At 32.2% G+C, this 22,234-nt stretch overlaps 3 protein-coding genes across 3 annotated transcripts; 2 read left to right on the forward strand and 1 right to left on the reverse strand.

The window, feature by feature from the left end:
• The first annotated feature begins 5,449 nt into the window (after positions 1-5,449).
• On the forward strand, positions 5,450-13,948 carry LOC115709245 (uncharacterized). The gene is made up of 25 exons (XM_030637293.2): positions 5,450-5,594; positions 5,671-5,815; positions 5,908-5,967; positions 6,065-6,166; positions 6,248-6,416; positions 6,511-6,612; positions 7,080-7,229; positions 7,400-7,439; positions 8,009-8,066; positions 8,248-8,330; positions 8,822-8,920; positions 9,021-9,133; positions 9,219-9,337; positions 9,621-9,691; positions 9,955-10,060; positions 10,427-10,566; positions 10,809-10,967; positions 11,081-11,184; positions 11,263-11,438; positions 11,740-11,929; positions 12,294-12,393; positions 12,643-12,811; positions 13,050-13,132; positions 13,221-13,297; positions 13,391-13,948. The coding sequence occupies exons 1-25, from the start codon at positions 5,466-5,468 to the stop codon at positions 13,560-13,562; spliced, it is 2,916 nt and encodes a 971-aa protein (XP_030493153.2). The 5' UTR covers positions 5,450-5,465; the 3' UTR covers positions 13,563-13,948.
• A 475-nt stretch (positions 13,949-14,423) lies between these two features.
• LOC115709255 (organic cation/carnitine transporter 7) lies at positions 14,424-17,478 on the reverse strand. The gene is made up of 3 exons (XM_030637311.2): positions 16,859-17,478; positions 15,005-15,790; positions 14,424-14,911 (listed from the first exon to the last, which is right to left on the reverse strand). The coding sequence occupies exons 1-3, from the start codon at positions 17,408-17,410 to the stop codon at positions 14,657-14,659; spliced, it is 1,593 nt and encodes a 530-aa protein (XP_030493171.2). The 5' UTR covers positions 17,411-17,478; the 3' UTR covers positions 14,424-14,656.
• Positions 17,479-19,667: 2,189 nt separating this feature from the next.
• Positions 19,668-21,869, forward strand: LOC115709273 (uncharacterized). Its single transcript, XM_030637334.2, has 6 exons — positions 19,668-19,962; positions 20,065-20,118; positions 20,573-20,653; positions 20,754-20,823; positions 20,949-21,037; positions 21,487-21,869. Exons 1-6 carry the CDS (start codon positions 19,756-19,758, stop codon positions 21,619-21,621), a joined length of 636 nt encoding a protein of 211 aa, XP_030493194.2. The 5' UTR covers positions 19,668-19,755; the 3' UTR covers positions 21,622-21,869.
• Positions 21,870-22,234: the final 365 nt, after the last annotated feature.

A 22,234-nucleotide genomic window follows, 5' to 3' on the forward strand; every position in this document is an offset into this window, starting at 1 on the left:
TAGAAATAAAATTTGTGAAAACTACCAAATCCAAGTAAGGCCCATTACATAACATGGCCGGCCACTTGGGATGGTTTTTCAAACTGATATTTTCATTATTTTAATGCCAAATAATTCAAACCTAACCCTAGTGGAATGCTATAAATAGATAGTGAAGGCTTCAGGAAATTTACACTAAATTTTCTACTTTTTCCTTCAGAGAAAAACCTAAGCCTTCTCTCTCTATACCTAGCCGCCACCTTCTTCTCTTTCTTCCCTCTTCAATTTCGAAATTTCTTAGTGTTGGAGTAGGGCCCACACACAACAAGTGATACCTCAATCATAGTGAGGAAGATCGTGAAGAAAGACATTCAACAAGAAGGAGTTTCAGCACTAAATAAGGAGAGAAAGAGATCCAGGTTCAGATATTGATAATGCTCTGCTACATAAAGGAATCAAGGGCTAGATATCTGAACGGAAGGAGACATTTAATTCTGCTGCACCCAATGTAAGGTTTCCTAAACTTTATATGTGTTTATTTCATAATCGTTTTAGAAGTTCATATTTAGGGTGTTAATCAACATACTCGTGAGTGATCTAAGATCCTGGTAAAATAATTTCCAACAATCATCACTTGACTTCTATACACTAGTAGAAGCTATAGTATCTATATTTATGTTCAACACTCCCACTCAATCATACTATTGTTGGGTTTTATGCCCTAAATAAAACTCTTTATAATCTGATTAGTTATCAATATAAGAAATTTGAAGTGATTGATGTTTGCATGAATTTTACATGCTAATGGTTTAATATGTTTAATATGTTTATTACATTCATACACACAAAATCAGTTAAATCCAGATCATATGTTTATTCACAATTACAGTATCGTCAACACAGTGGAATGTGATTGTGATCATATGAATCAAAAGTTTTGGTCCCTGTTTCATCAGTGTTATTGGATTTACACTAATGTGATAATCAACGATGATGTGTACTTACACTTGGAGTAAGTGTTATGTTCTTTCCAGGACATTAGTAAAGTATACTAGTTTTGAATGTATGGAGTATACATTGGACTGGATCGATATTGCAACTAAGTTAAGATATTACAAACTTACCGTTATATATATCTTTCCAAGTCAATATCAGTAGTTGATCTTAAGATTAAAAGAATCTAAATCCTGATATGCTTGGGCTCAACTCAGGAGTGCTATTCATGTTCTTTGATTTATTAGTTAAGCCTACTTTTGGGTCAAGGTGATACGTATATTTTGGGAACATGATAGTATGATTGAGTGGGAGTGCTGAACATAAATATGGAATCTATAAAGCCTATTTGGTGTATAGAAGTCAAGTGATGATTCCCTTCGAGCTTAGCAAATAGAAGTAAATGGATGAGCTCTTGTTTAACTGACTAATTATTAGATCACTAAACACCATTTACAGGTAGCTAAGTGTTTTAAGGGGCAAAATACATTGAGGGGTGAGAACGGTAAAGAAATCTCATCTCGATGTAGATCATCTATATAGAGGATCTTTAAATCACAATAAGATTATAACAATGGTTAAATGAGATAGTATATTGATATCGTGGAACATACAATATGCTCTATATAAGTCTGAGAGTGCAATTCTAAGTTCTAAGAGTGGATTCAACGAAGAATTAATAAGTAGGAATTTACTTGGTAAATTTGGTTCACTTATTGGAAGCTCAGCATATAGATCCATGGTCCCCATTCTAGTTAAGAACATTCTGCTTGTAAGACTCATTAATTGATTCGTGATTGATCAATTATAATTCTAAAGTTAGACTATGTCTAATTTTATGAATTTTCACTAAGCAGGGGTGAAATTGTAAATAAAAGAGATTCTAGGTTTATTTATTTATTAATGGACTTTATATGTCTAATTAATAATTAAATTAAATGACAATATTATTTAATAATCTATTTTAGTTATTAAATAATTAGTTTTGGCATTTAAAAGGTTAGAATTGGAAAATTGGCGTTTTTGACAAAATAGAGATAAAATTTGATAAAACTGCAAAATCAAGTGAGGCCCAATACAACACCATGGCCGACCACTTAATGTTGTTTTTTCAAATTAATATTTTCATTATTTTAATGCCAAATAATTCCTAACCTAAACCTAGTAGTTGCCTATAAATAGAAAGTGATGGCTCAGTCACATAACATGCTTTTACAATGCTTTTCATTAGTAATCTGACAGAAATTTCTCTCTTCAGAAAAACTGAGCCTTCCCCACTTTCTGTACCTGGCCGAAACCCTCTCTCCTCTTTTCTCCTTCATCTTTTTCGACCCTAGTGAAAGAGTAAGTGCCCACACACAGCAAGCAGTAACTCAATCATAGATTGGAAGACTGTGAAGGATCAAACTTGCAGAAGAAGGACATTCGGGCTCAGATCTTGATTATACTCTGCTACAGAAAGGATACAAGGGTTAGAGATCTGAGTGGAAGGAGACATTAATTCCGCTGCATCAATGTAAGGTTTTCTTAACTTTATATGTGTTTAATTTATCGTTTTAGAAAGTTGATATTTAGGGTGTTTAAACAACATACTTGTGAGTAGATCTAAGATCCTGGTAAAAAAATTTCCAGCAACTATCATGTTCCCAAAATATACGTATCACCCTGACCCAAAAGTAGGCTTAACTAATAAATCAAAGAACATGAATAGTACTCCTGAGTTGAGCCTAAGCATATCAGGATTTAGATTCTTTTAATCTTAAGATCAACTACTGATATTGACTTGGAAAGATACAACGGTAAATTTATAATATCTTAACTAAGTTCAATATCGGTCCAGTCCAATGTATACTCCATACATTCGAAACTAGTATACTTTACCAATGTCCTGGAAAGAACATAACACTTACTCCAAGTGTAAGTACACATCATCGCTGATTATCACATCAGTGTAAATCCAAAACACTGATGAAACATGGATTTAGTCTTTTGAATCATATAATCACAATCACATTCCACTGTGTTGACAATACTGTAATTGTGAATAAACATATGATCTGGACTTAACAGATTTTGTGTATAAACATTAAAACATATTAAACCATAAGCATGTAAAATTCATGCAAACATAAATCACTTCAAATTTCTTGTATTGATAACTAATCAGATTGTAATGTGTTTTATTTAGGGCACAAAACCCAACATCAGCATCAAGTGCCTGATAGATCCATTAGATAACTAAAAAAGCCTTCATTTGATGCTCCATAGGCTAAAATCATTTGAACTAGCCATCCAAACCAGGTTATTTGTTGCTTGAATCTAATTCTTGAAAGTTTGAGTTTGATTTTTGAAATATTAAAGATGAATCTTGATTGGTTGAATGTGATTCATGAACTCTAAACCATGAACTCTGATACCATTTGTTGTGAATGATCACCCTCAAAACTTGATTGTTATAGTAGTAACAATATTCAAGAAAACACAATTCAAATTAGAACCAATCACAAAATAAAAAACTAGAACTTAGATGAAATTAGACAAGAATAAACTTAGCTCGAGAATGAATAAATCATGGATCTTTATTGATTGAATAATCATTAGTACACAATGAGATATGTCAAAGAATACAACTCAACACAATGAACAATTACAAAGAAATATCTCACAATGAGGAAAATCACCTCAAGAGTGATACTCCCATTACATCCCTCCACCCACACACTCATTGTGATCTTGGACTCTCTCTCTCTCTCTCTTACTCTCTCTCTCTCTATCTATCTATCTATCTATCTATCTCTCTCTCTCTCTCTCTCTCTCTCTCTCTCCCTCTCTCTAAACTTGACTCTAAAATCAGAAGTATGAGCATTGGAGATTATCTTGAGAGAGTATATGCACGTATATTTGTAGATGTTGGTGAGATTCTCTTTAAGTTGGTGACAAAGCCAACAGTTATAACTAACAACAACTTTCTATAGATTCATCCTTTGAGTGAAAAGATGGACCTACTGACTTTAACAGATTGAGTGAGTTTAATCCCAATAAATACATATAAATTCAAGAAAAGACACATAAGATCTGAGATTCAATTTAAGAAATAACTTACATCGATGCATCTTTATTTTTGTAAGAGACACATATTTGATAACATATCAATAGACCAAAACATGTGTAATTAGTGCTTGTACTTTTATGTGACTTAACTTTCGAGGCAAATTAAGTTAGGTAAATCATTTAATGTGGTATCAGAGCAACATTTAAAATAGGCTAATTAGAATTTTTGTCCCTTAACTTTGATAAGTATAAAATTATGCCCTCTGAATTTTTAAGGTTGTTAAAAATCTCTCTTTAACTATTGAGATTGTTAGATTTAAGGATTTTTGTCCAATTTTAGTAAGAAAATTCTAATATGGATGAGAGTTAAAGGGACATAATTTGGTACATGTCAAAGTTCGAAAGACGTGATTTGGTAGATATCTAAGTTTAGGGAGTATGATTTAGTACATAAATCATCAGTGAATTAGTAAAATTGAATGTAATTGGACAAAAATCATTAAATTCAACAATTTTAATACTTCATTGGAAATTTTTAACAGCCAAAATAATTTAAGAAACATAATTTGATACATGTCAAAATTTATTTAAAATGCAAAAATTCTAATTAACCTTTTATATAATCATTGAGTTATATATAAAAGTCCTTTATAACAATCAAGTTCAAAGCCTTAGTAATAATGCTTTTAACATTAGTTAACAAAATTAGCTGAATTTATATCAATACATTTTCCGACTATATGTACAATATTTTAACATACATGAGTATTTCCTAAACCAAAATATTCTTAAGGCTAATTAGGATTTTTGTCCCCTCAACTTTGACATGTACCAAATTATGTCATCTGAACTTTTAAGGCCGTTAAAAATACTCCATAAACTATTATGATTGTTGGATTTAAAGAATTTTGTCTAATTTTAATAAAAAAAATCTAACATGGATAAAAATTCAAAGGGCATGAATTAGTACGTGTCAAAGTTTGAGGGGCATGATTGGGTAGATATCAAAGTTTGGGGAGTATGATTTAATACATAAAAAATCACTGAAATAGTAAAATTAAATGAAATTAGATAAAAATCCTTAAATCTAACAATTTCAATAGTTCAGGATAAATTTTTAACGGCCTGAAAAATTCAAAGGCATGATTTGATACATGTTAGGAGGCGAAAATCCTAATTAGCCTACCCTTAATACCATTTTTTCTAAAATTTGGAAGGAGATTATAATTCTTTTTCCTAAAGAAGGATTTAATTTTGTCTTAACAAAAAATTACACCCCATCATAATTTTCAAGAGTGGTTACATGTCATGTCCACGTGGCACATTTTCAAGAGAAGAGCCAATAGAATGATTACACGTCATGTCCACGTGGCACATTGAAAATGTCCTAAAATAAAACTATAAAGAATAATAAAAATAAAATCACTGCAATTCCATAGAAAATGAGAAGAGTGAAGATTTTGGAGAAGAAGACTGGTTTGGACTCCATGGAATCCATTAACAGACCTTCAACAACACCATCACTAAGATCTATTCAATCTCCATTCTTCCTCTTATTCGCTCTCTTACTGGTTACTGTTGCTACTCACTTAACCTATTTCTCTCTTTATCGATTCTTTTGTTACTAACAATTACGATAATTTTCAGTTATTGTTGTTGCCGATCAACTCTCATGGATCTTCGTCTCCCGGTGGAAGAGCTCGACCTCAAACTCGTACATCTTCGGTTTTCTCCTTGTTTAATCTCAAACAGAGGAGCAAATTCTGGAGCGAGTCTGTTATTCGTTCCGGTGGTATATCTACTTCATTCTCTAATCTCTAATCGCTGCAAATTTTGATTTCAGTTTCAATTTCAATCATTCTTGTTCGTTTTTTACTTTCTCAGAATTTGATGATTTGGAAACTTCCACCTCTAAGCTTGGTCTTCTCAACTACACTAAGGCAGGTGAGTGAAATTGTACAAATTGCGCCAATCTCACTCATTTTTTCTCTGAATTTTGAATAAGATTTGAATTTTTATTGAAATTTTCATTAAATTCCAGGCAACATTGCGAATTATTTAAAGCTACTCGAAGTTGACTCTATTTACCTTCAAGTTCCTGTCAATTTCATCTTCGTAGGATTTGAAGGCAAAGGAAATCAAGGTAAATATATATCATTCATTTTCTGTTTTATCTTCCTAATCATCTCTCTGTTATCCTTAACACTTGTCTTTTTCTTCATAGAATTTAAGCTACAATCCGAAGAACTTGAGCGTTGGTTCACAAAAATTGATCACATATTTGAACATGCTCGGATTCCCCAAATTGGACAAGTTTTGGACCCATTTTACAAGATTAGTGTTGAAAAAGAACTGCGTCACCATCTTCCTATAGTCAGCCATGTAAATTACAAGTAATCAATTCACTTTCCCACTTCATTAGTTGGAATGGAGGTTTACTTTTTTCTACATATGAAAACACTCAGCTCATCATTGTGCCTTTTGCAGCTTTTCTGTTCATGCAATAGTGATGGGAGAAAAGGTTACCTCCATATTTGAGCAAGCATTACGTGTTTTATCTCGCGATGATGATGTTTCTGCTGCTAAAGGGTATGTTGCATTATTCACAAAATCTCATATTTTTAGAGTCTTTTCAGTTTGCCATTTTCTAGTTTCATTTAGCTCTATTTTCTATAACATCTGGTTCTTGAGATTTATAATTCATTACCCATAATGCAGTTCATTAAAGTTGCCATACAATACCAGTGAAGTTACTAAAAAATATTTATTTGGATAAGAATTGTAGTACATTTGGCTGGGGTGAAGTGGAATATCTTTGTTTCTGTAGGAAAGAAGATATGATTTCAGATTTATTTATTTGTTACATTTCCTTTTAATATGTACACAAAGCAATCATAATTTAGACTCCATGATACTTGTTTGGTTCATTCTCTACTTCATTTTTTTATAAGAACAAAATTTGTAATAATGAGTGAAAATGTGGAATAGAAACCACACAAGAAACAAATTAAAAACTTTTCTCCATATTACTTATTCATACTTTCTGTCTTTTCCAGGGATAATGTGGATGCATTTTTTCAAGTAGATTTAGATGCTATGGAAGTCATTTTCACTAGCCTTGTTGAATATCTTCAACTTGAAAATACATATAATGTTTTCATTTTGAATCCAAAGCGTGATGCAAAGCGACCTAAATATGGATACAGGTACGTACTTTTTAGCATTGGAAATCCCTGACAAGCTAAAAGATTTTAAGCTATTAGAGATACTAGTATAGCAGTAAAGCCATACTGCAAAGGACCTACTTTGCTAGATATTTTAAGTTGCTTGCATTATGAATTTAACGTCTTGAGTTACTGCTATAAATATTCTGCAGAAGAGGTTTATCAGATTCCGAATTAAGTTTTCTCAAAGAGGTACGTTTATTTTATTATTGGATTCTGTGTTCCTTTTCCTATTTCTTCAATATATATTCTGCATCTTAGGATGATTAATGTTTGCTATTTTATTTGTTAATACGTAGTAAATACCAAGTCTTCTATTATTCTGAGTGTTTTATTTTGTATAGAACAAGAATTTTGTTGGCTGTTGGGATATAAAACTAATGTATCTTTTTTTTCTTTTTTTAAAAAACTAATGTATCTTTGAAAATGTGATTTCTTTAGAGGAGGAAATAAGGAGTTGTTGTGTTTTTTCCCTTTTCTGTCACTAAGGACTTGGGAACTGTTAGACTAGACCAGTTATTTGTTTTTAGAAAAATAAAATTTGATGTTGTTTTTTTCTGGGGATTTCTTCACTCCCTTTGTTTTGTAACCTATTAATAGTATTAATAAAAGCTAAAACTATTGCTATTTGTCATATTTTTTATGTTATTGAACAGCACAAATCTTTGCAAACAGATTAGCTTTTGCTTCTTTTTTTTAGATTTTATGTTGCCTTGTTAATTTTGAAAATGAATACGTACTGATAGGTTTATTTTGTATAGAACAAGACCTTACAAACAATGATTCGTCAGTCAGGAGGCACTCCCGAAGCTGTTCTTGGTATGTTTTCCTCATTTTTTAGCTGTATTTCATGAGGAAGATTTCTGTTCTTATTTTGTTTTGTTTTACATCAAAGAGATCTTTCAATTGTAATTTATTCACTTTCAGTTTCCTTTGGAGACAAAATAATGTGGCCTCTGAATTTGGAACACTCTAATTTCTAAAAATATAATGTTTACAGCATTGGATAAGATTAAGAAGCCTGTGTACGAAAAACATCCTGGGGTAGAGTTCTCTTTGAGGATAGCTGAAGACAGTGAGACGGTTAGTACACCATACCTTTCTTCTGTGGGTAATAGTCGATGACGAGCCTTGTTTCAAACAACTGTCTTAATTACGTCTACGCTGATACAGAGTCGAACATACCTTGATGTTCAAATATAGTGAAAGAAATATTTGCAAAGGAAATAATTTAACACGCACCTAATGTCTTTTTGGATGAGACGAGACAAGGTTGTCTCTATTTTGGAACTTGGAAGAGAGATACATTCATAAAGCCCCTTTTTTATGATGGGAGCTATAAAGATTTTTGACAGCTTTGTTTTCAAAAAAATCAACATAGAAGATGACCATCTTTTATAATCTCTTATTTGAGTGTAAAAGTTGTGTGTGCTAGTATTATAGTATATTTAATTGTTTTTACTAAACATCTGACATTTGCTAGTCCGTAAATCTACTTAATTGGAAGTATAAGAGTATCAATTTTATTAGTTAGTAATCTAACTAAAAAGGTTATGTTCAATCATCGTTTCTAGGTAGAGTGGTACAATATGTGCCTGGAAGCCCTGAATAACATTGACAAGTTATCTCATGGGAAGGATACTGCTTCCATCATTCAGAACAAAGTGTTGCAGGTATATATATCTTGTTTACTAGATTCAGATTTATCAAACTAATGCTTTCAACAAACATAATTTGTTTCCCTCCTCTTGTTTTTTTTTTCCGAAATCTAAGTTATTGAAAGGGAAGAATGAAGATATGAAGCTTGTTTTTGAAAAGGAATTAAGATCTGGAGATTATAGTGCTCAAGCAGAATGTCTTACAGATACGTGGATTGGAAAAGACAGGTAAGAGCTCTTTCTTTTATGCACAAAATTGATATCACAGATACTATAGCACCATTGATTTGATGCTTATATGTTCTGTTTTCAGATGGGCCTTTATTGATTTGAGTGCGGGTCCTTTCTCATGGGGCCCAGCAGTTGGTGGAGAAGGTGTGCGGACAGAACTGAGTTTACCAAATGTAGAGAAAACAATTGGCTCAGTTTCAGGTACTCTTGCTGTCTTCTCCTCAGTTATGATGTAGTGATTTTCATTAACCGTTAATTTTTTTTAGAATATAATTGGATGATATTGACTCAGATACATACATGTTTAGAGTGAATTACATATTGGAAAAATTAAAATTGCTGAAGATTCTAGTTAACGAGATGATGCCGCTGCACTTGCATGCTCTTGCACTTGTTTCATTAAAGTTAATTTTTTTGTGTGTAGGGTTTTGTAAGTTTCTTTTACATTTTTCTTATGATTGTGATCTTTATTGTTATTGTGCAGAGCTTTCAGAAGATGAAGCTGAAGATCGCTTGCAAGAAGCTATTCAGGAAAAGTTTGCTGTTTTTGGGGATGTATGTGCTTTTATATATTATTGTCAATTATAGAACACTTTTTCTCCTTTCTCTGTTACATTTGAAAAGGAGTAAAGGAAAACCGAGTCTTGCTATTTAAAGAAATTTATTTTTTTTATGGGGTTAGCAATCATTTATGAAACCAATGATTACTCATTATTTTTGCTTTTTTTGGTTTGGACAGTGTTTCTTTAGCCTTTAGGGGAGGTTACTGTCAAAATGAGCATTTCTTGGCTTAATTTAATGTCCTTGACTAATTGCAGAAAGATCATCAAGCAATTGATATTCTCCTAGCAGAGATTGATATATATGAACTTTTTGCTTTCAAACATTGCAAGGGGAGGAGAGTTAAGCTGGCTCTTTGTGAAGGTAATCCTTTTCTTTCTTTTTCTCTTATTTGATTGCATTCTTAGATCGTTAGTAATAGTAATTATTAAATTTGTTCGTATGTATGTTGCCAACAGGTGGATTGGTTTTCCATTTTAGCCTTCCGGTTGGCTTTGGACCTTTGTTGCAGGGGGATATTATCTTAGATTATCCATCAATTTTATTTACTTATTCATTGTTTTTAGTGGGAAGCAAAGCAATAAATCATGTTTTTTCTTTCTTGTTAGTCCTCGGTTTTGATGCCTTTGTCCTTGTTAGGTCCATAAAGTCATATCAGAATTATGCTGTTTGTGATTGTTATTTACTTTTAAAGCTAATTTTTCTACCTTTGTTATTCATTGGTTTTAGAGCTTGATGAGAGAATGCGGGATTTGAAAAATGAGCTACAGTCATTTGAAGGGGAAGAATATGATGAAGCCCATAAAACAAAAGCCATAGAGGCATTGAAACGAATGGAGAATTGGAACTTGTTTAGTGATACTCATGAGGTTTGTGATTGGTGTAATGATAATTTGCATGCCTTGTCTGCTATTTCTATGTTTACGAAAACATGTTTTACATTTTTTTTTATATTGGGAGACGGGGATTCGAACTTGAATCTCATATTTATAAGAAGTGTACAACCACAGAAGAATATGCTTTCTTAAGAAAAATATTATTGATTATTTTATCTTTAGTCATTTTTTTATTTCATTTATTTTGTCTGTGCTGATTGTTTGATCATGTGCAGGAGCACCAAAATTACACAGTGGCTCGTGATACTTTTCTAGCAGATTTGGGTGCAACATTATGGGGGTCAATGCGACACATCATATCACCTTCCATTGCTGAGGGGGCATTTCATTATTATGAAAAGATATCATTTCAGTTATTTTTCATCACACAAGAGGTATTTAATAATATATTAGATAGAGAATCTTCAGCACGCAGCTGAATTGTAATTTAATTATTTTTATTATAATTCGTGCCATATTACCAAGTACATACTGCTAATTCCTGCAGAAATTCAAGCGTTTTGATCAATTACCAGTGGATCTTGACGCTCTGAAGATAGGGCTCCAGTCTTTGTTGCTATCTTCTCAGAAGTTGTCTTTCAGTCCCCATATGTATGCAATCATTATCCTTCTTTTGTTTTGTCGATTAATATCAATTATTAGATAAATGCTGTAACATTATTTTGTTAGGTTACCACTTTCAGAGGATCCTGCTTTGGCAATGGCATTTTCTGTGGCACGGCGAGCAGCTGCTGTCCCACTATTGCTTGTTAATGGAACATATAGAAAAAATATTCACACATATCTTGATTCCTCCATTCTTCAGTATCAACTACAGAGGTTGAACGATCATGGCTCTCTCAAAGGTTCTTCACTTTCTTTTCTTTTTGCATCCTATCTATTCTTGTGTGTGAACTTTATTTCCTTTGGCAGGCCAACATCAAGAGAACTAATTGTATTGATGCCTAGCAATTACCAATAAACTGTTATGTAATAACTTTGAATCTTTAGATCTAGGCACACATGGGGATATGAGATTAGTAATGCAATGGTTGGCTGGTTGCTATTTCTAGTATTTATTATTATTATTGTTATAGATGAACTTAGATGTTTGAAGTTCAGATTTTTTGTTTTGCATAGTGTGGTCACACTTTCTGGACTGTGCAGGTATGCATGCTCATAGCAGGTCCACACTCGAGGTTCCAATCTTTTGGTTCATCCATGGCGAACCACTGTTTGTTGACAAACATTATCAGGCTAAGGCACTTTCAGACATGATTATTGTTGCCCAGTCAGAGACCTCAACCTGGGAGAGCCATCTACAGTGTAATGGACGTTCACTTTTGATGGATCTAAGGTAAGCGATTTTAAATTTCAGTCTTTTCTTTTCTTTCGGTGTGGGCTTGGAAGCGACTGAACCATCTTCAATTCTCTTCATTTCATTCGGTCGGCCCTGTTTTCCAAAAGCTAATTATATATATATATATATATATATATTGATTGACCTTTTTTATCAGGAATGATCTATTGGTTATGGGTGGAATATTGTTGCAAACACATTTAGTTTTCGTGTTTCACTGACTCTTTGAAATTGGTGTTTAAAAATAACGTGTTTGATGTGGCTTTGGGATGTTATATCTTTCTGTAACACTTTTTAAGCACTTGGGAAAAGCATCTCGAATCATGAATTGATTTTTTATTTTTACTGTCCCCATATATAGGAGGCCAATAAAAGCTGCACTGGCTGCTGCTTCTGAACATTTGGCTGGTCTGATACCTCTACATCTTGTTTACAGTCAAGCCCACGAAACTGCAATGGAGGTAAGTAACCTAGAATCCGAATTCCCCAATTATTGGTCTCGATTTACGAGCTTCCTGTGTTCAGATTAGTAGTTCATTGAAAAAGACACAATTTTGATATGAGAATTAACTTTTGGTTATTTTCTAAACAATGGCACCTTTTGAGCTATACAAACAAAATTCCAATTCGGGGGTCGGCAGTCTTTCTCTACCACTGTGTTTTCTTTATCTTTGTATCATATGGAATATCATCTGGTATAATAATGACAGGATTGGATGTGGTCGGTGGGATGCAATCCTTACTCCATCACTTCTCAAGGCTGGCACATTTCGCAATTTCAATCCGATACAATTGCTCGTAGTTACATCATAACAACTCTCGAAGAGTCTATAGAGATGGTCAATTCAGCCATCCATCTTCTTATCATGGAACGTACAAGTATCCTTGCCCATACGGTGACCATTCAATTATTTAATTTTTTTATGCATTCAATTCCAAGCACCTGAACACATACATAAAATGAAGTAATTGCTCATATAATTGGTGAAGTTGACAAGTCTTCCACTTCTTTACCTTTTTAATTCACACATACACTTCTGCATATATTGTGAATTATCTGTATTTTCTTTTCTCTTTCTGTGATTTTACATATTGTTGGAAGACTTAACTGAGCCAGCCGAAAAATCCTTCAAGCTCTTCTTGTCTCAAGAGCGCGAGCTAGTCAACAAGTACAATTATGTTGTTAGCCTATGGAGAAGAGTGAGTAAACTAATTCTTTCTTTCACGCTTCTAACTGTTTTAACTTTCAATTTGATATTGTGGTTGTTTTTTTTTTCTTCTTCTTCAGATTTCAACTGTTTCGGGAGAATTGCATTATGTGGATGCCATAAGACTTTTACATACCCTTGAAGACGCATCCAAAGGGTTAGTAATCAAAACTGGACCTGAGAAATTTCCACAGAAACAAACTTAAATCTAATTACTATTATTATGGTTCGTTCGGTTATTTGCATGCAGATTCTACGGTCTAGTAAATCAAACTAAAGCTCTTCTCCACCCTATTCACTGCACAAAAGAAAGAAAAGTTGAAGTAGTGTTTGATACGACGACAATTCCTGCTTTTCTAGTTGTCTTAGGAGTCCTATATATCTTGTTAAGGCCAAGACGACCGAAGCCAAAAATCAATTGATTGGTTTTAATCGAAGACGAAATATCCAACTGGATTTGGATGATAATATATTTGGATTCGGTAACAGTTTCATCAGCAGCTGCAGCCTGCAAGAGTTGTGGTGTTTGTAGAGATGGAAATTGGGTTGGATGAAGTGAAGTGAAAGAGCTCATATTTCCCAAATTAGTGTCACTTTGCAATTTCCAGCTAAAAAGGAAAAAACACTAACATTTTTGCTCAGTTAGAATTCTTACAATGCAACTAAAGGAAATGCCTTTATGTAATCACTAAGCAACAAACACCACTCGAGTGTTTACATGGATTTTGTCTACTTAGTTTGCAACTTAAATTATTCACTTACACACACTTCATTCATTTTTATTACAATCTACTATGATTTCTTATTAGTTGAGTTGCAAGAATTTAATAAAGCACAAAATCTTAAAAATAAAAATTATCTATGAAGTTTTTATTCATCACAATACAAGATGGATAATTTAATTTCTTTACAACAAAACAAATAATACATCTACTTTAAATATAAAATTTGTATAATAATAATAGCTTGTTTGTTGCATATAATCATAAAAATTTCCTAACTAGGGTGGACGTTTTCTATTTGGCAAGTGAAGAAATTATAATTTAATTTTTTTATATGACAAAGTATACTATAGTTATAGCATGCATTTAGTTAGTTTGCAAAAAATTCTAAATAATTTATACTGTTAAAAACAAAATTAAAAAATAGTTAGTTGGATGCATATAAAATAAATAAATAAACAAAACTAATTGTTTTGAATTATATTTTTGATAATATAAATTATTAAAATTCTTTTTTGCAAACTATCCAAATGTATGCTATAACTATAATGTACGTTGTCATTTAAAAAAATTAAATTATTATTTCTTCACTTACCGAAAATAGAAAACGTTTTATGATTATATGCAACAAAGGCACAAATTAAGCTTCTTGTAACCTTATCTTTAGTTTAGCATATTATTAGTTGTGCAATTCAATATCAACTCTCATCTATTTTAGTTTAAATTAAAATAAGTATGAGTTGAATTGCAAAACAAGATAGGGTGTGGAAAAAATAGCAAAGTGATAGAGGGGGCTAGGGAATGGTAGAGCTAGAACTAGAGGCAGAGGCAGAGAGTGTGTCTTGTAAACTTTGGCCCTTAGTTTCATATGGAAAGAGCATAACAGAGAGCGCAGAGATAAGTAATACCAGCAAAAACAGAACTACGGCAGCCGTTTGGTGGCAACCCGCCACAAGTCCCACTGCCACCATAGGACATACTATTCCTCCTATTCGCCCCATTGCGCTAGCCACTCCGCTCCCAGTTGCCCTCATTGGAGTTGGATACAACTACATAACATAACAGATATCATAATGAATAATAATGATTTGTTATAAACAAGAAAGAAAGGAAGAACTGAACAATGATGATGATGGAGGTACCTCTGGAGCGTATATACAAGCAACTGTGAAGGTCCCTAGAGTGCACATTCGAGCTCCAAATAACAACCCAGTTGTTAATAAATTAGCAGAGTTGAAGTTGAAGTTGAATGCCATTGGTAAGAGGAAAACACTAGCCATGAAGAACATGATAATCATTGACACCTTTCGTCCAATTCTGTCAACAATGATGGCTGACAAAACAATCCCTGGAACTTCAGCTAAGCTTGTGATGAATACATCAACATACAGGCTAGAAGAAGAACCGTCACCACCACTACCACTTTCACTTTCTGAACTCGAAATCGAGACCGAGTGGTGACATTTGATTTGGCCAGCACTTAGCTCTGAAGTCAGCAATATAATACCATAGTAGGAAAATGAATTTCCAAAGTACAAGACCCAGAGCAGGATTGTGGTTCTAATATATTTTTGGGAGAAAAGGAGAGACAAGGACGATGGCGGTTGTGGTGGTTGATTATTTTTGAGTAATGGGGTTGTGTTGGAATTTGCATAATCAACTTTGCTTTCAATTCCATCTTCTACTTCTGCTTCTTCATTCCCATGGACTATGTGTTGTTGTAAGTCGGTAATCAAGGTTCCAGGAGGGAGTTTTGCTTGGTTGAGCGAAGCTATATTCTCCATTATATGTTGTGCATCAGCAAGTCTGTGTTTTGCACACAAATATCTTGGAGACTCTGGAATTAGTGGGTAGAACAGAACTAATCCGAATGATGGTAAGGAAGATAGAGCAAGAAGCCATCTCCAATTCAGTCTCGGCATCACAATCTGTAACATAATAATAATAAGATCAATTTGATTGGTCGTTAATTATAGTAATGAAAAAGAAGACTTTCTCATTGTGATGATTCAGTCTTAGAGAGAGAAAGTGAATGAATTGAATGATTTCATTAAGTGTAGCAAATGATACAAGAGTGCTTTATATAGAATACACAAGCTGTAACTCTTAGCTGTTAACAGTAGTAACAAACCAATTAACAGAATACCAGTAAAGACTTGTAACTACTAACTAACAACCTAACACTCTGCTCAACTAACTAACACTTGGCCTTAACACTCATCAATCTCTATTAAGAATATTTCGTTTGGCCATTGATAAAGCAAGCTCTTTTCACAAGCTTATTACTTTTTCTACTAAAAAGGATTCTAAATTCTAAGAATTATGGTGTTGTAATGAAAAAGATATAATAATCTCATCATTTTAGTTTGATTGGTTAATGATAGTAATGAAAAAGAAGACTATCTCATCAATCTCTATTAAGAATACTTCGTTTGGTCATTGATAAAGCAAGCTCTTTTCACAAGCTCATTACTTTCTCAACTTCTAAAAACTCCAAATTCTAAGAATTATACAGTCGTTCATTTGAATTAAAATGATAAATCTTAACAGAAACTTCAAAATAATAAGCAGTAGCACAATTTGATTGGCTAATTAGTAATAAACAGAGAGAAAATAATACAATTTCATCAATCTCAATCACTATTCTAAGAAATTAATCCATTCTAAGAATATTTCTCTTGGCCATTGCTAAAAGAAAGCTCTTTTCACAAACTTACCACTTTCTCTACTTCTAAATACTCAAAAAATTCTAATCAGTGAGAATTAAAACGAAAAAATCTTACAGAACTCTAATATTTCAATTGTAAAATCTTATGAAATTTCAATTCTAATCAATGCCAATTAATCCATTCTAAGAATATTTCTTTTGGCCATTGCTAAAGAAAAGAAAGCTCTTTTCACAAACTTACCACTTTCTCTACTTCAAAATACTCCAAAAAATTCTAATCACTGAGAATTAAAACGATAAAATCTTATAGAATTCTAATATTTCTTACCCAAGCCAGCGCAGCCTCAAAAATGGTACCAAAAGTCCAAAAAGTTGAGAAGACAACCATCCATTTCCCTCGATCCGAAACAGGAACAAACTCCAAAAACCAACACGAGAACACAGGAGCACCGCCCAAGCCAGCGCCAACGAGAGTACGAAGAATCAACAAAACCGTGTAATTAGGAGAAAAAGAGCTTAAAAATGAAGAAAGAGTAATAAGAATCGAAATGCCTAAAAACGAAACCCTCCTTCCGAATTGATCTGAAACAAGACCCCAGAAAGATGCTCCGACAAGCATTCCGGCGAATACGACGGTTGATAAGAGAGTCTGTTGAGATGAGGAAAGTAACCATTGAGATTGAAGAGCTGGACCTATGAATGAGAGGAGCATTAATTCTGAGGCGTCAGCGAAGTAGCCTAGACCTGCGTAACAAAGCATTCTGATTTGGAATTTTCCGAAACCTACTGAAGAAAGACCTTCGTCTACTGTGTAGCCATGGCCGTTGACCACTTCTTCTTCTTCTTCTTCTTCTTCCATTTCAGAGTCAGCCATAGCCATTTTTCGAAACCTAAGCAAAACCTTTAATTAAGGTGATAATCAAAAATAACTAACTAACTAACTCCCCACGTTAATTATGTGATAAATATATTATTATTTTTTTTCACTTTGCTTTCGAAACGACGTCGTTGGGGTTTGACTTTGACCAAATCCAAAAGGGCCTTCAGTTTGGGCTCAGTCGGCCAAATTGTCAAAAATATTTGATTTATGATGGGAATTATGTCATAAATATACAAAAATGATAAAATTCTTACAATTTTACGGATTTACAGTTTTGTTTATTATTATTTTTTTACTTTTTTACGGATTTTAATTTTTTATTTAAGAAAAATATAGAGTGTTGTTTTTTCCTTGTTTGTAAAATAATTTTGTTTTGATGTTGGTGCTGCAGAAAATATAATTTTTTTTACAACAATACAGAGTGAAAGTATTATTTTTTTACAATATTTTAATGGGTAAATACCATTTTGGACCCTGTGTTTTGTAAAAGTTACAGTTTGGACCCTATGTTTTGTTAAATGACAAAATGGACCATGTATTTTCTAAAATAGGAAAAATAGGACCCTGAACTTAATTTTTGACAATTTTTTTTTAATACAACCAACTTGAAGACAATGCTTAATACGAATAGATACAAAAAATGTAAACAGTTTTGTCATAGCACTTTTAGATCGGATTATAATTAAACTTTATTTTGACAAAAAATCAATTCAGGGTCCTATTTGTACTATTTTAGAAAATACAGGATCCATTTTGTCATTTAACAAAACACAGGGTCCAATTGGTAACTTTTGTAAAACAAAGGGTCCAAAATGATATTTACCCTATTTTAATTGCATAAAACCCTAGAACCATAGTGAAAACAAATCTATACAGAGCAATTGTCATTACTATCCAAACCCGAGTGATCTAACCATAACCAATTAATAAAAAATCATTAATCACTCCTAAAGTACCACATATTCCTATCGAATAACCTAATAGTAATGTTTTAGTCAAGCAAGCTAAGCATAAAAACTAAATAAGTACTAACAAAACGATGTCGTGTACTGCGGGTGGCAATTTATTTTCATGGGTCGTGTTCGTATCGTGTTGAATCTTAAATATTACAAGAAAATGTTAAACTTAAAATCGACTCATTTATTAATCGTGTTGAAAACTATAATCCAAACCCAATCTACTTATACCCGTATAACCTATTTATATATATTTGAGTTAATTGCGGCATAATTCTTAATACTTTCATTTTGTTAGCAATTAACCCTAAAATCTAAATTTTAACAGTAAAACTCTTGCATTCTGTTAGCATTTAGTCATTTCAATCTATTTTTAGCAGTTAACTGTCACGTTGGCTATTCATGCGCACATAGAATTTGTACACATGACACAATAAATATTTACATGTTCTAATGATATTATGCGATGTGTACAATGTATCTATGTGGATAATATTCTATGTACACATAAAAAGTCAATGTAACAGTTAACTACCAAAAATGAATGAAATGACTAAATACTAACCAAATCTAAACTCATTTATTTCATTAGAGTTTCGAGTCATGTTCTTGCTGCTTGTGTAGTATGAGTTTGAGTTTTGAAATTTTTAGCAGATTTTTTTTTTAAAAAAAATATTGTATATTTTTTCTTTAAAAATACAATATATTTTTTATACTATGTTAAGTCTCATCTGTTGTTCTACTATTATTTTTAATTGTTCTACTTTGTATTTTACGGTTGTTTTATAAAAAAACATTATTTTTTAAAAAATTTCCTTACGGCAGTATTTTTTAGGGATAATTATATAAGACACCGTTTTTTATAAAAAAAAAATTATATTTTAACGTTTAAAGAATTTTTTTTTTTACATTTTTACGGTTTTTCATAGAAACAACATGAAAACAACAAGAAAATTACAAAAAAGTAACATGTAAATATCATCTAAATAACATCAAAACAACAACAAAAAATAACATACAGATAATAAAAAATCAACAACAAATTAACATGAGTACAGCATAAAAAAGTCGTATTTTTTGTAAATAAAATAAAAAAATTGTAAAAAATATTCAAAATTCTGTGAAACTGTATTTTTGTAATTTTTTTGTTGTTTGTGTGTATTTGTGAAATAATCTCTATTTTTTTACAATACAAGCCCAAAAGGCCGAACTAGTGAGCATACTGAGCCCAACTAAAGTCAACTAATGATTACTCGGCCCAATTGACCAAAACCATGAAAAGCGGTAACTAATACAACACTTCTCCATTTGGGATCTAAACAAAAGAAGAAACTTCCGGAAGAGTAGGAAACACACAGAGAGAGAACGAAGGAGATCAGCCGCCACTCCATGGAAGAAGAAGGACAACCATTGTCGTCGTCGTCGTCTTCGGAGAAGAAGACCCAACAGGAAGCACCATCTTCCTATACCTATTGGGTAAGAGGTGTCACAAACGACGCCGTTCCTCTTCCCGCTCCTCGCAAGCTCACCTCTAACGACATTCTCTCTTCTAACTCTGCTCAGCCCACAACCCAACTGGGTTCCGTCTGGAATCGGGTATATATTTATATATATTTATATACACACACCAATTTGTATTACTGTGTTTATAATAATAAAAATCTTATCTTTCATTTGTTGGATCTTTCTTTGGTTTAGGCTGGAACTTGGGAGGAGAAGAATCTTAATAGCTGGGCAACCCAAAGAATAAAGGTTTCTTTTTTCTTATACCCTTTTCCCTATTATACATATATAATTATATATATATATATATATATAATACTGTGGTGAAAGTGAAATTTGCCAAACTTATCATGTGAAATACTAAAGTTTGTAAAGTAAACTCATTTTACATCAGTGTAAATCTATAGTCGTTTTGCGATCATAATGATCGTTTATGGTAGCAATGTTTAATTTCATGGTGTAATTTTGTTAATTGAAAATTTGATAAAGCCTTTTTTTACAATGGTGGAATGAAATAGTAAAGAATTGATTTTTATCCCATTGCTTTTTTTTGGTTGCATTTTATAGTTTTTGCATTAAAATGATTTTACAATTCCAATGCAAAGATGAGCTTTTTATTATGTATTTTGAATTTGATTCTATTTATATTCTTATTGTTATATTGGTTTGTTTGTTTTTATTAATAATTTGTATGAATGGGCAGGAGTTGGTTATGACAGTTGATTCTTTAGAATTGTCAGCTGGGAAAGCACAGATATCAGATTTATCAAAGTGTGCTGGTGATGTGAGTGAGTTTCATTTTTATTTTTCTACTTTCAATCATTATTAAAAATCATATTTTTCTTTCTTTGATATCTCATTTTAATCTTGTTTTCATTTACTAGGCCTTTTTGGTCACTGTTCGGAATAAGAAACGTGTTGGCTATACTTATGAGATAACCTTAAATGTTAAAGGTAATACTAATACTAAGACTTGCTTATGTTACTCTCTTTGTCTTTGTTTTTCATTATAAACCATTTTCTTTTTTATGTTTGTTTAAGTTAAAGATCAAATTTTTGTTTGCATGAATGTGAATTAGGAGAGTGGATTGTGGGTGAGGAGAAAAAAACAATTAAAGGGTATTTGGAAATCCCAGAGTTCTCATTTGGTGAGCTAGATGAGTTGCAGGTATATTCTATTCTATTGTATCATATTCAATTCTAAATACACAATCAATGAATGAATGGTAGATACTATTTTGTATCTTTTATTGATCTCTTTGTTTTGTTAAATGACAATTTGAATCTTGTAATTTGCAAAAACGAACCTAATGATACCCTGAGTCGGATTTTGGTCGGACAATTTTTGGGTTAGAAATAGAATAGATTAGGAAGTTTTAGGGTTAGGAAAACATAATTTTAGAGTTAGAATGAAAAGTAGTTCGACCAAAATCAAATTCAGAGTATCATTATCTTCTTTTTTGCAAAGTACAGGTCCAAATTGTCATTGAACGAAACAGAGTGGCCGATTAGTGACTTTTACAAAACATATGGTTCAAAGTGGTGTTTTTCGATGAATGAAAACAAAACCAAAAAAACAGGACAAGTTTGTTTACTATTATGATGAAAAATTTGCAGGTGGAAGTGAAATTGAGTGAAGAAAAGGATTTTTCTCATCAAGACAAGATGCAAATCAAGCAAGATTTGAAACAATTTTTGCAACCTGTGCGTGAGAAGCTGCTGCAATTTGAGCAAGAACTAAAAGATAGATAGAAATAGATTCTGAATTTGAATCACTTCACTTGTTCACATCTTCAAACTTAAATGGCTTTGATTGATGTTGTTGGTTTCTTTTGTCTCTGGTCTCAAATTTACCTTACCATCATTATATGTTTCTATTTAAGCTCAGATTAAGTCATTGTATTTGCATTTCACTTCTTAAGATATGATGATGATATGCATACTTTGTTCTTCAGTTTATTTATTTAATTTACTCTTCAAGCTTGTTAACTCAACAAAAAGTATTACATGCATATATTTATTGTCTAATCTCTAATTTTATTACTTATTTTAATTTTATTTTCATAATTTTTTTTAATAGAATTTATATAATTTTTTATTGCAATTTTTTTGTCGTAGTATATAAAATGTAATTTATTTTTATTTGTTAGGTATTTTTTTTTTTTTGCGAAAAAAAGTTTTAACCATCAACACCAAGAGTAAAAAAACTCAGAAAAGGTGGGGTGAGATTTCACCAATACCAAACAGTGCTACAAAACACTTTTGTTAAAGCGAATTTAGTGTGAGCTACAACATTAAAATCTATAGAACATTGCAAAAAACAAACTCTTTAAAACTATTACAAAGATTATCAATGGCATTCAAG

Source organism: Cannabis sativa, chromosome 3, assembly GCF_029168945.1.
Source record: "Cannabis sativa cultivar Pink pepper isolate KNU-18-1 chromosome 3, ASM2916894v1, whole genome shotgun sequence".
NCBI lineage: Eukaryota > Viridiplantae > Streptophyta > Magnoliopsida > Rosales > Cannabaceae > Cannabis > Cannabis sativa.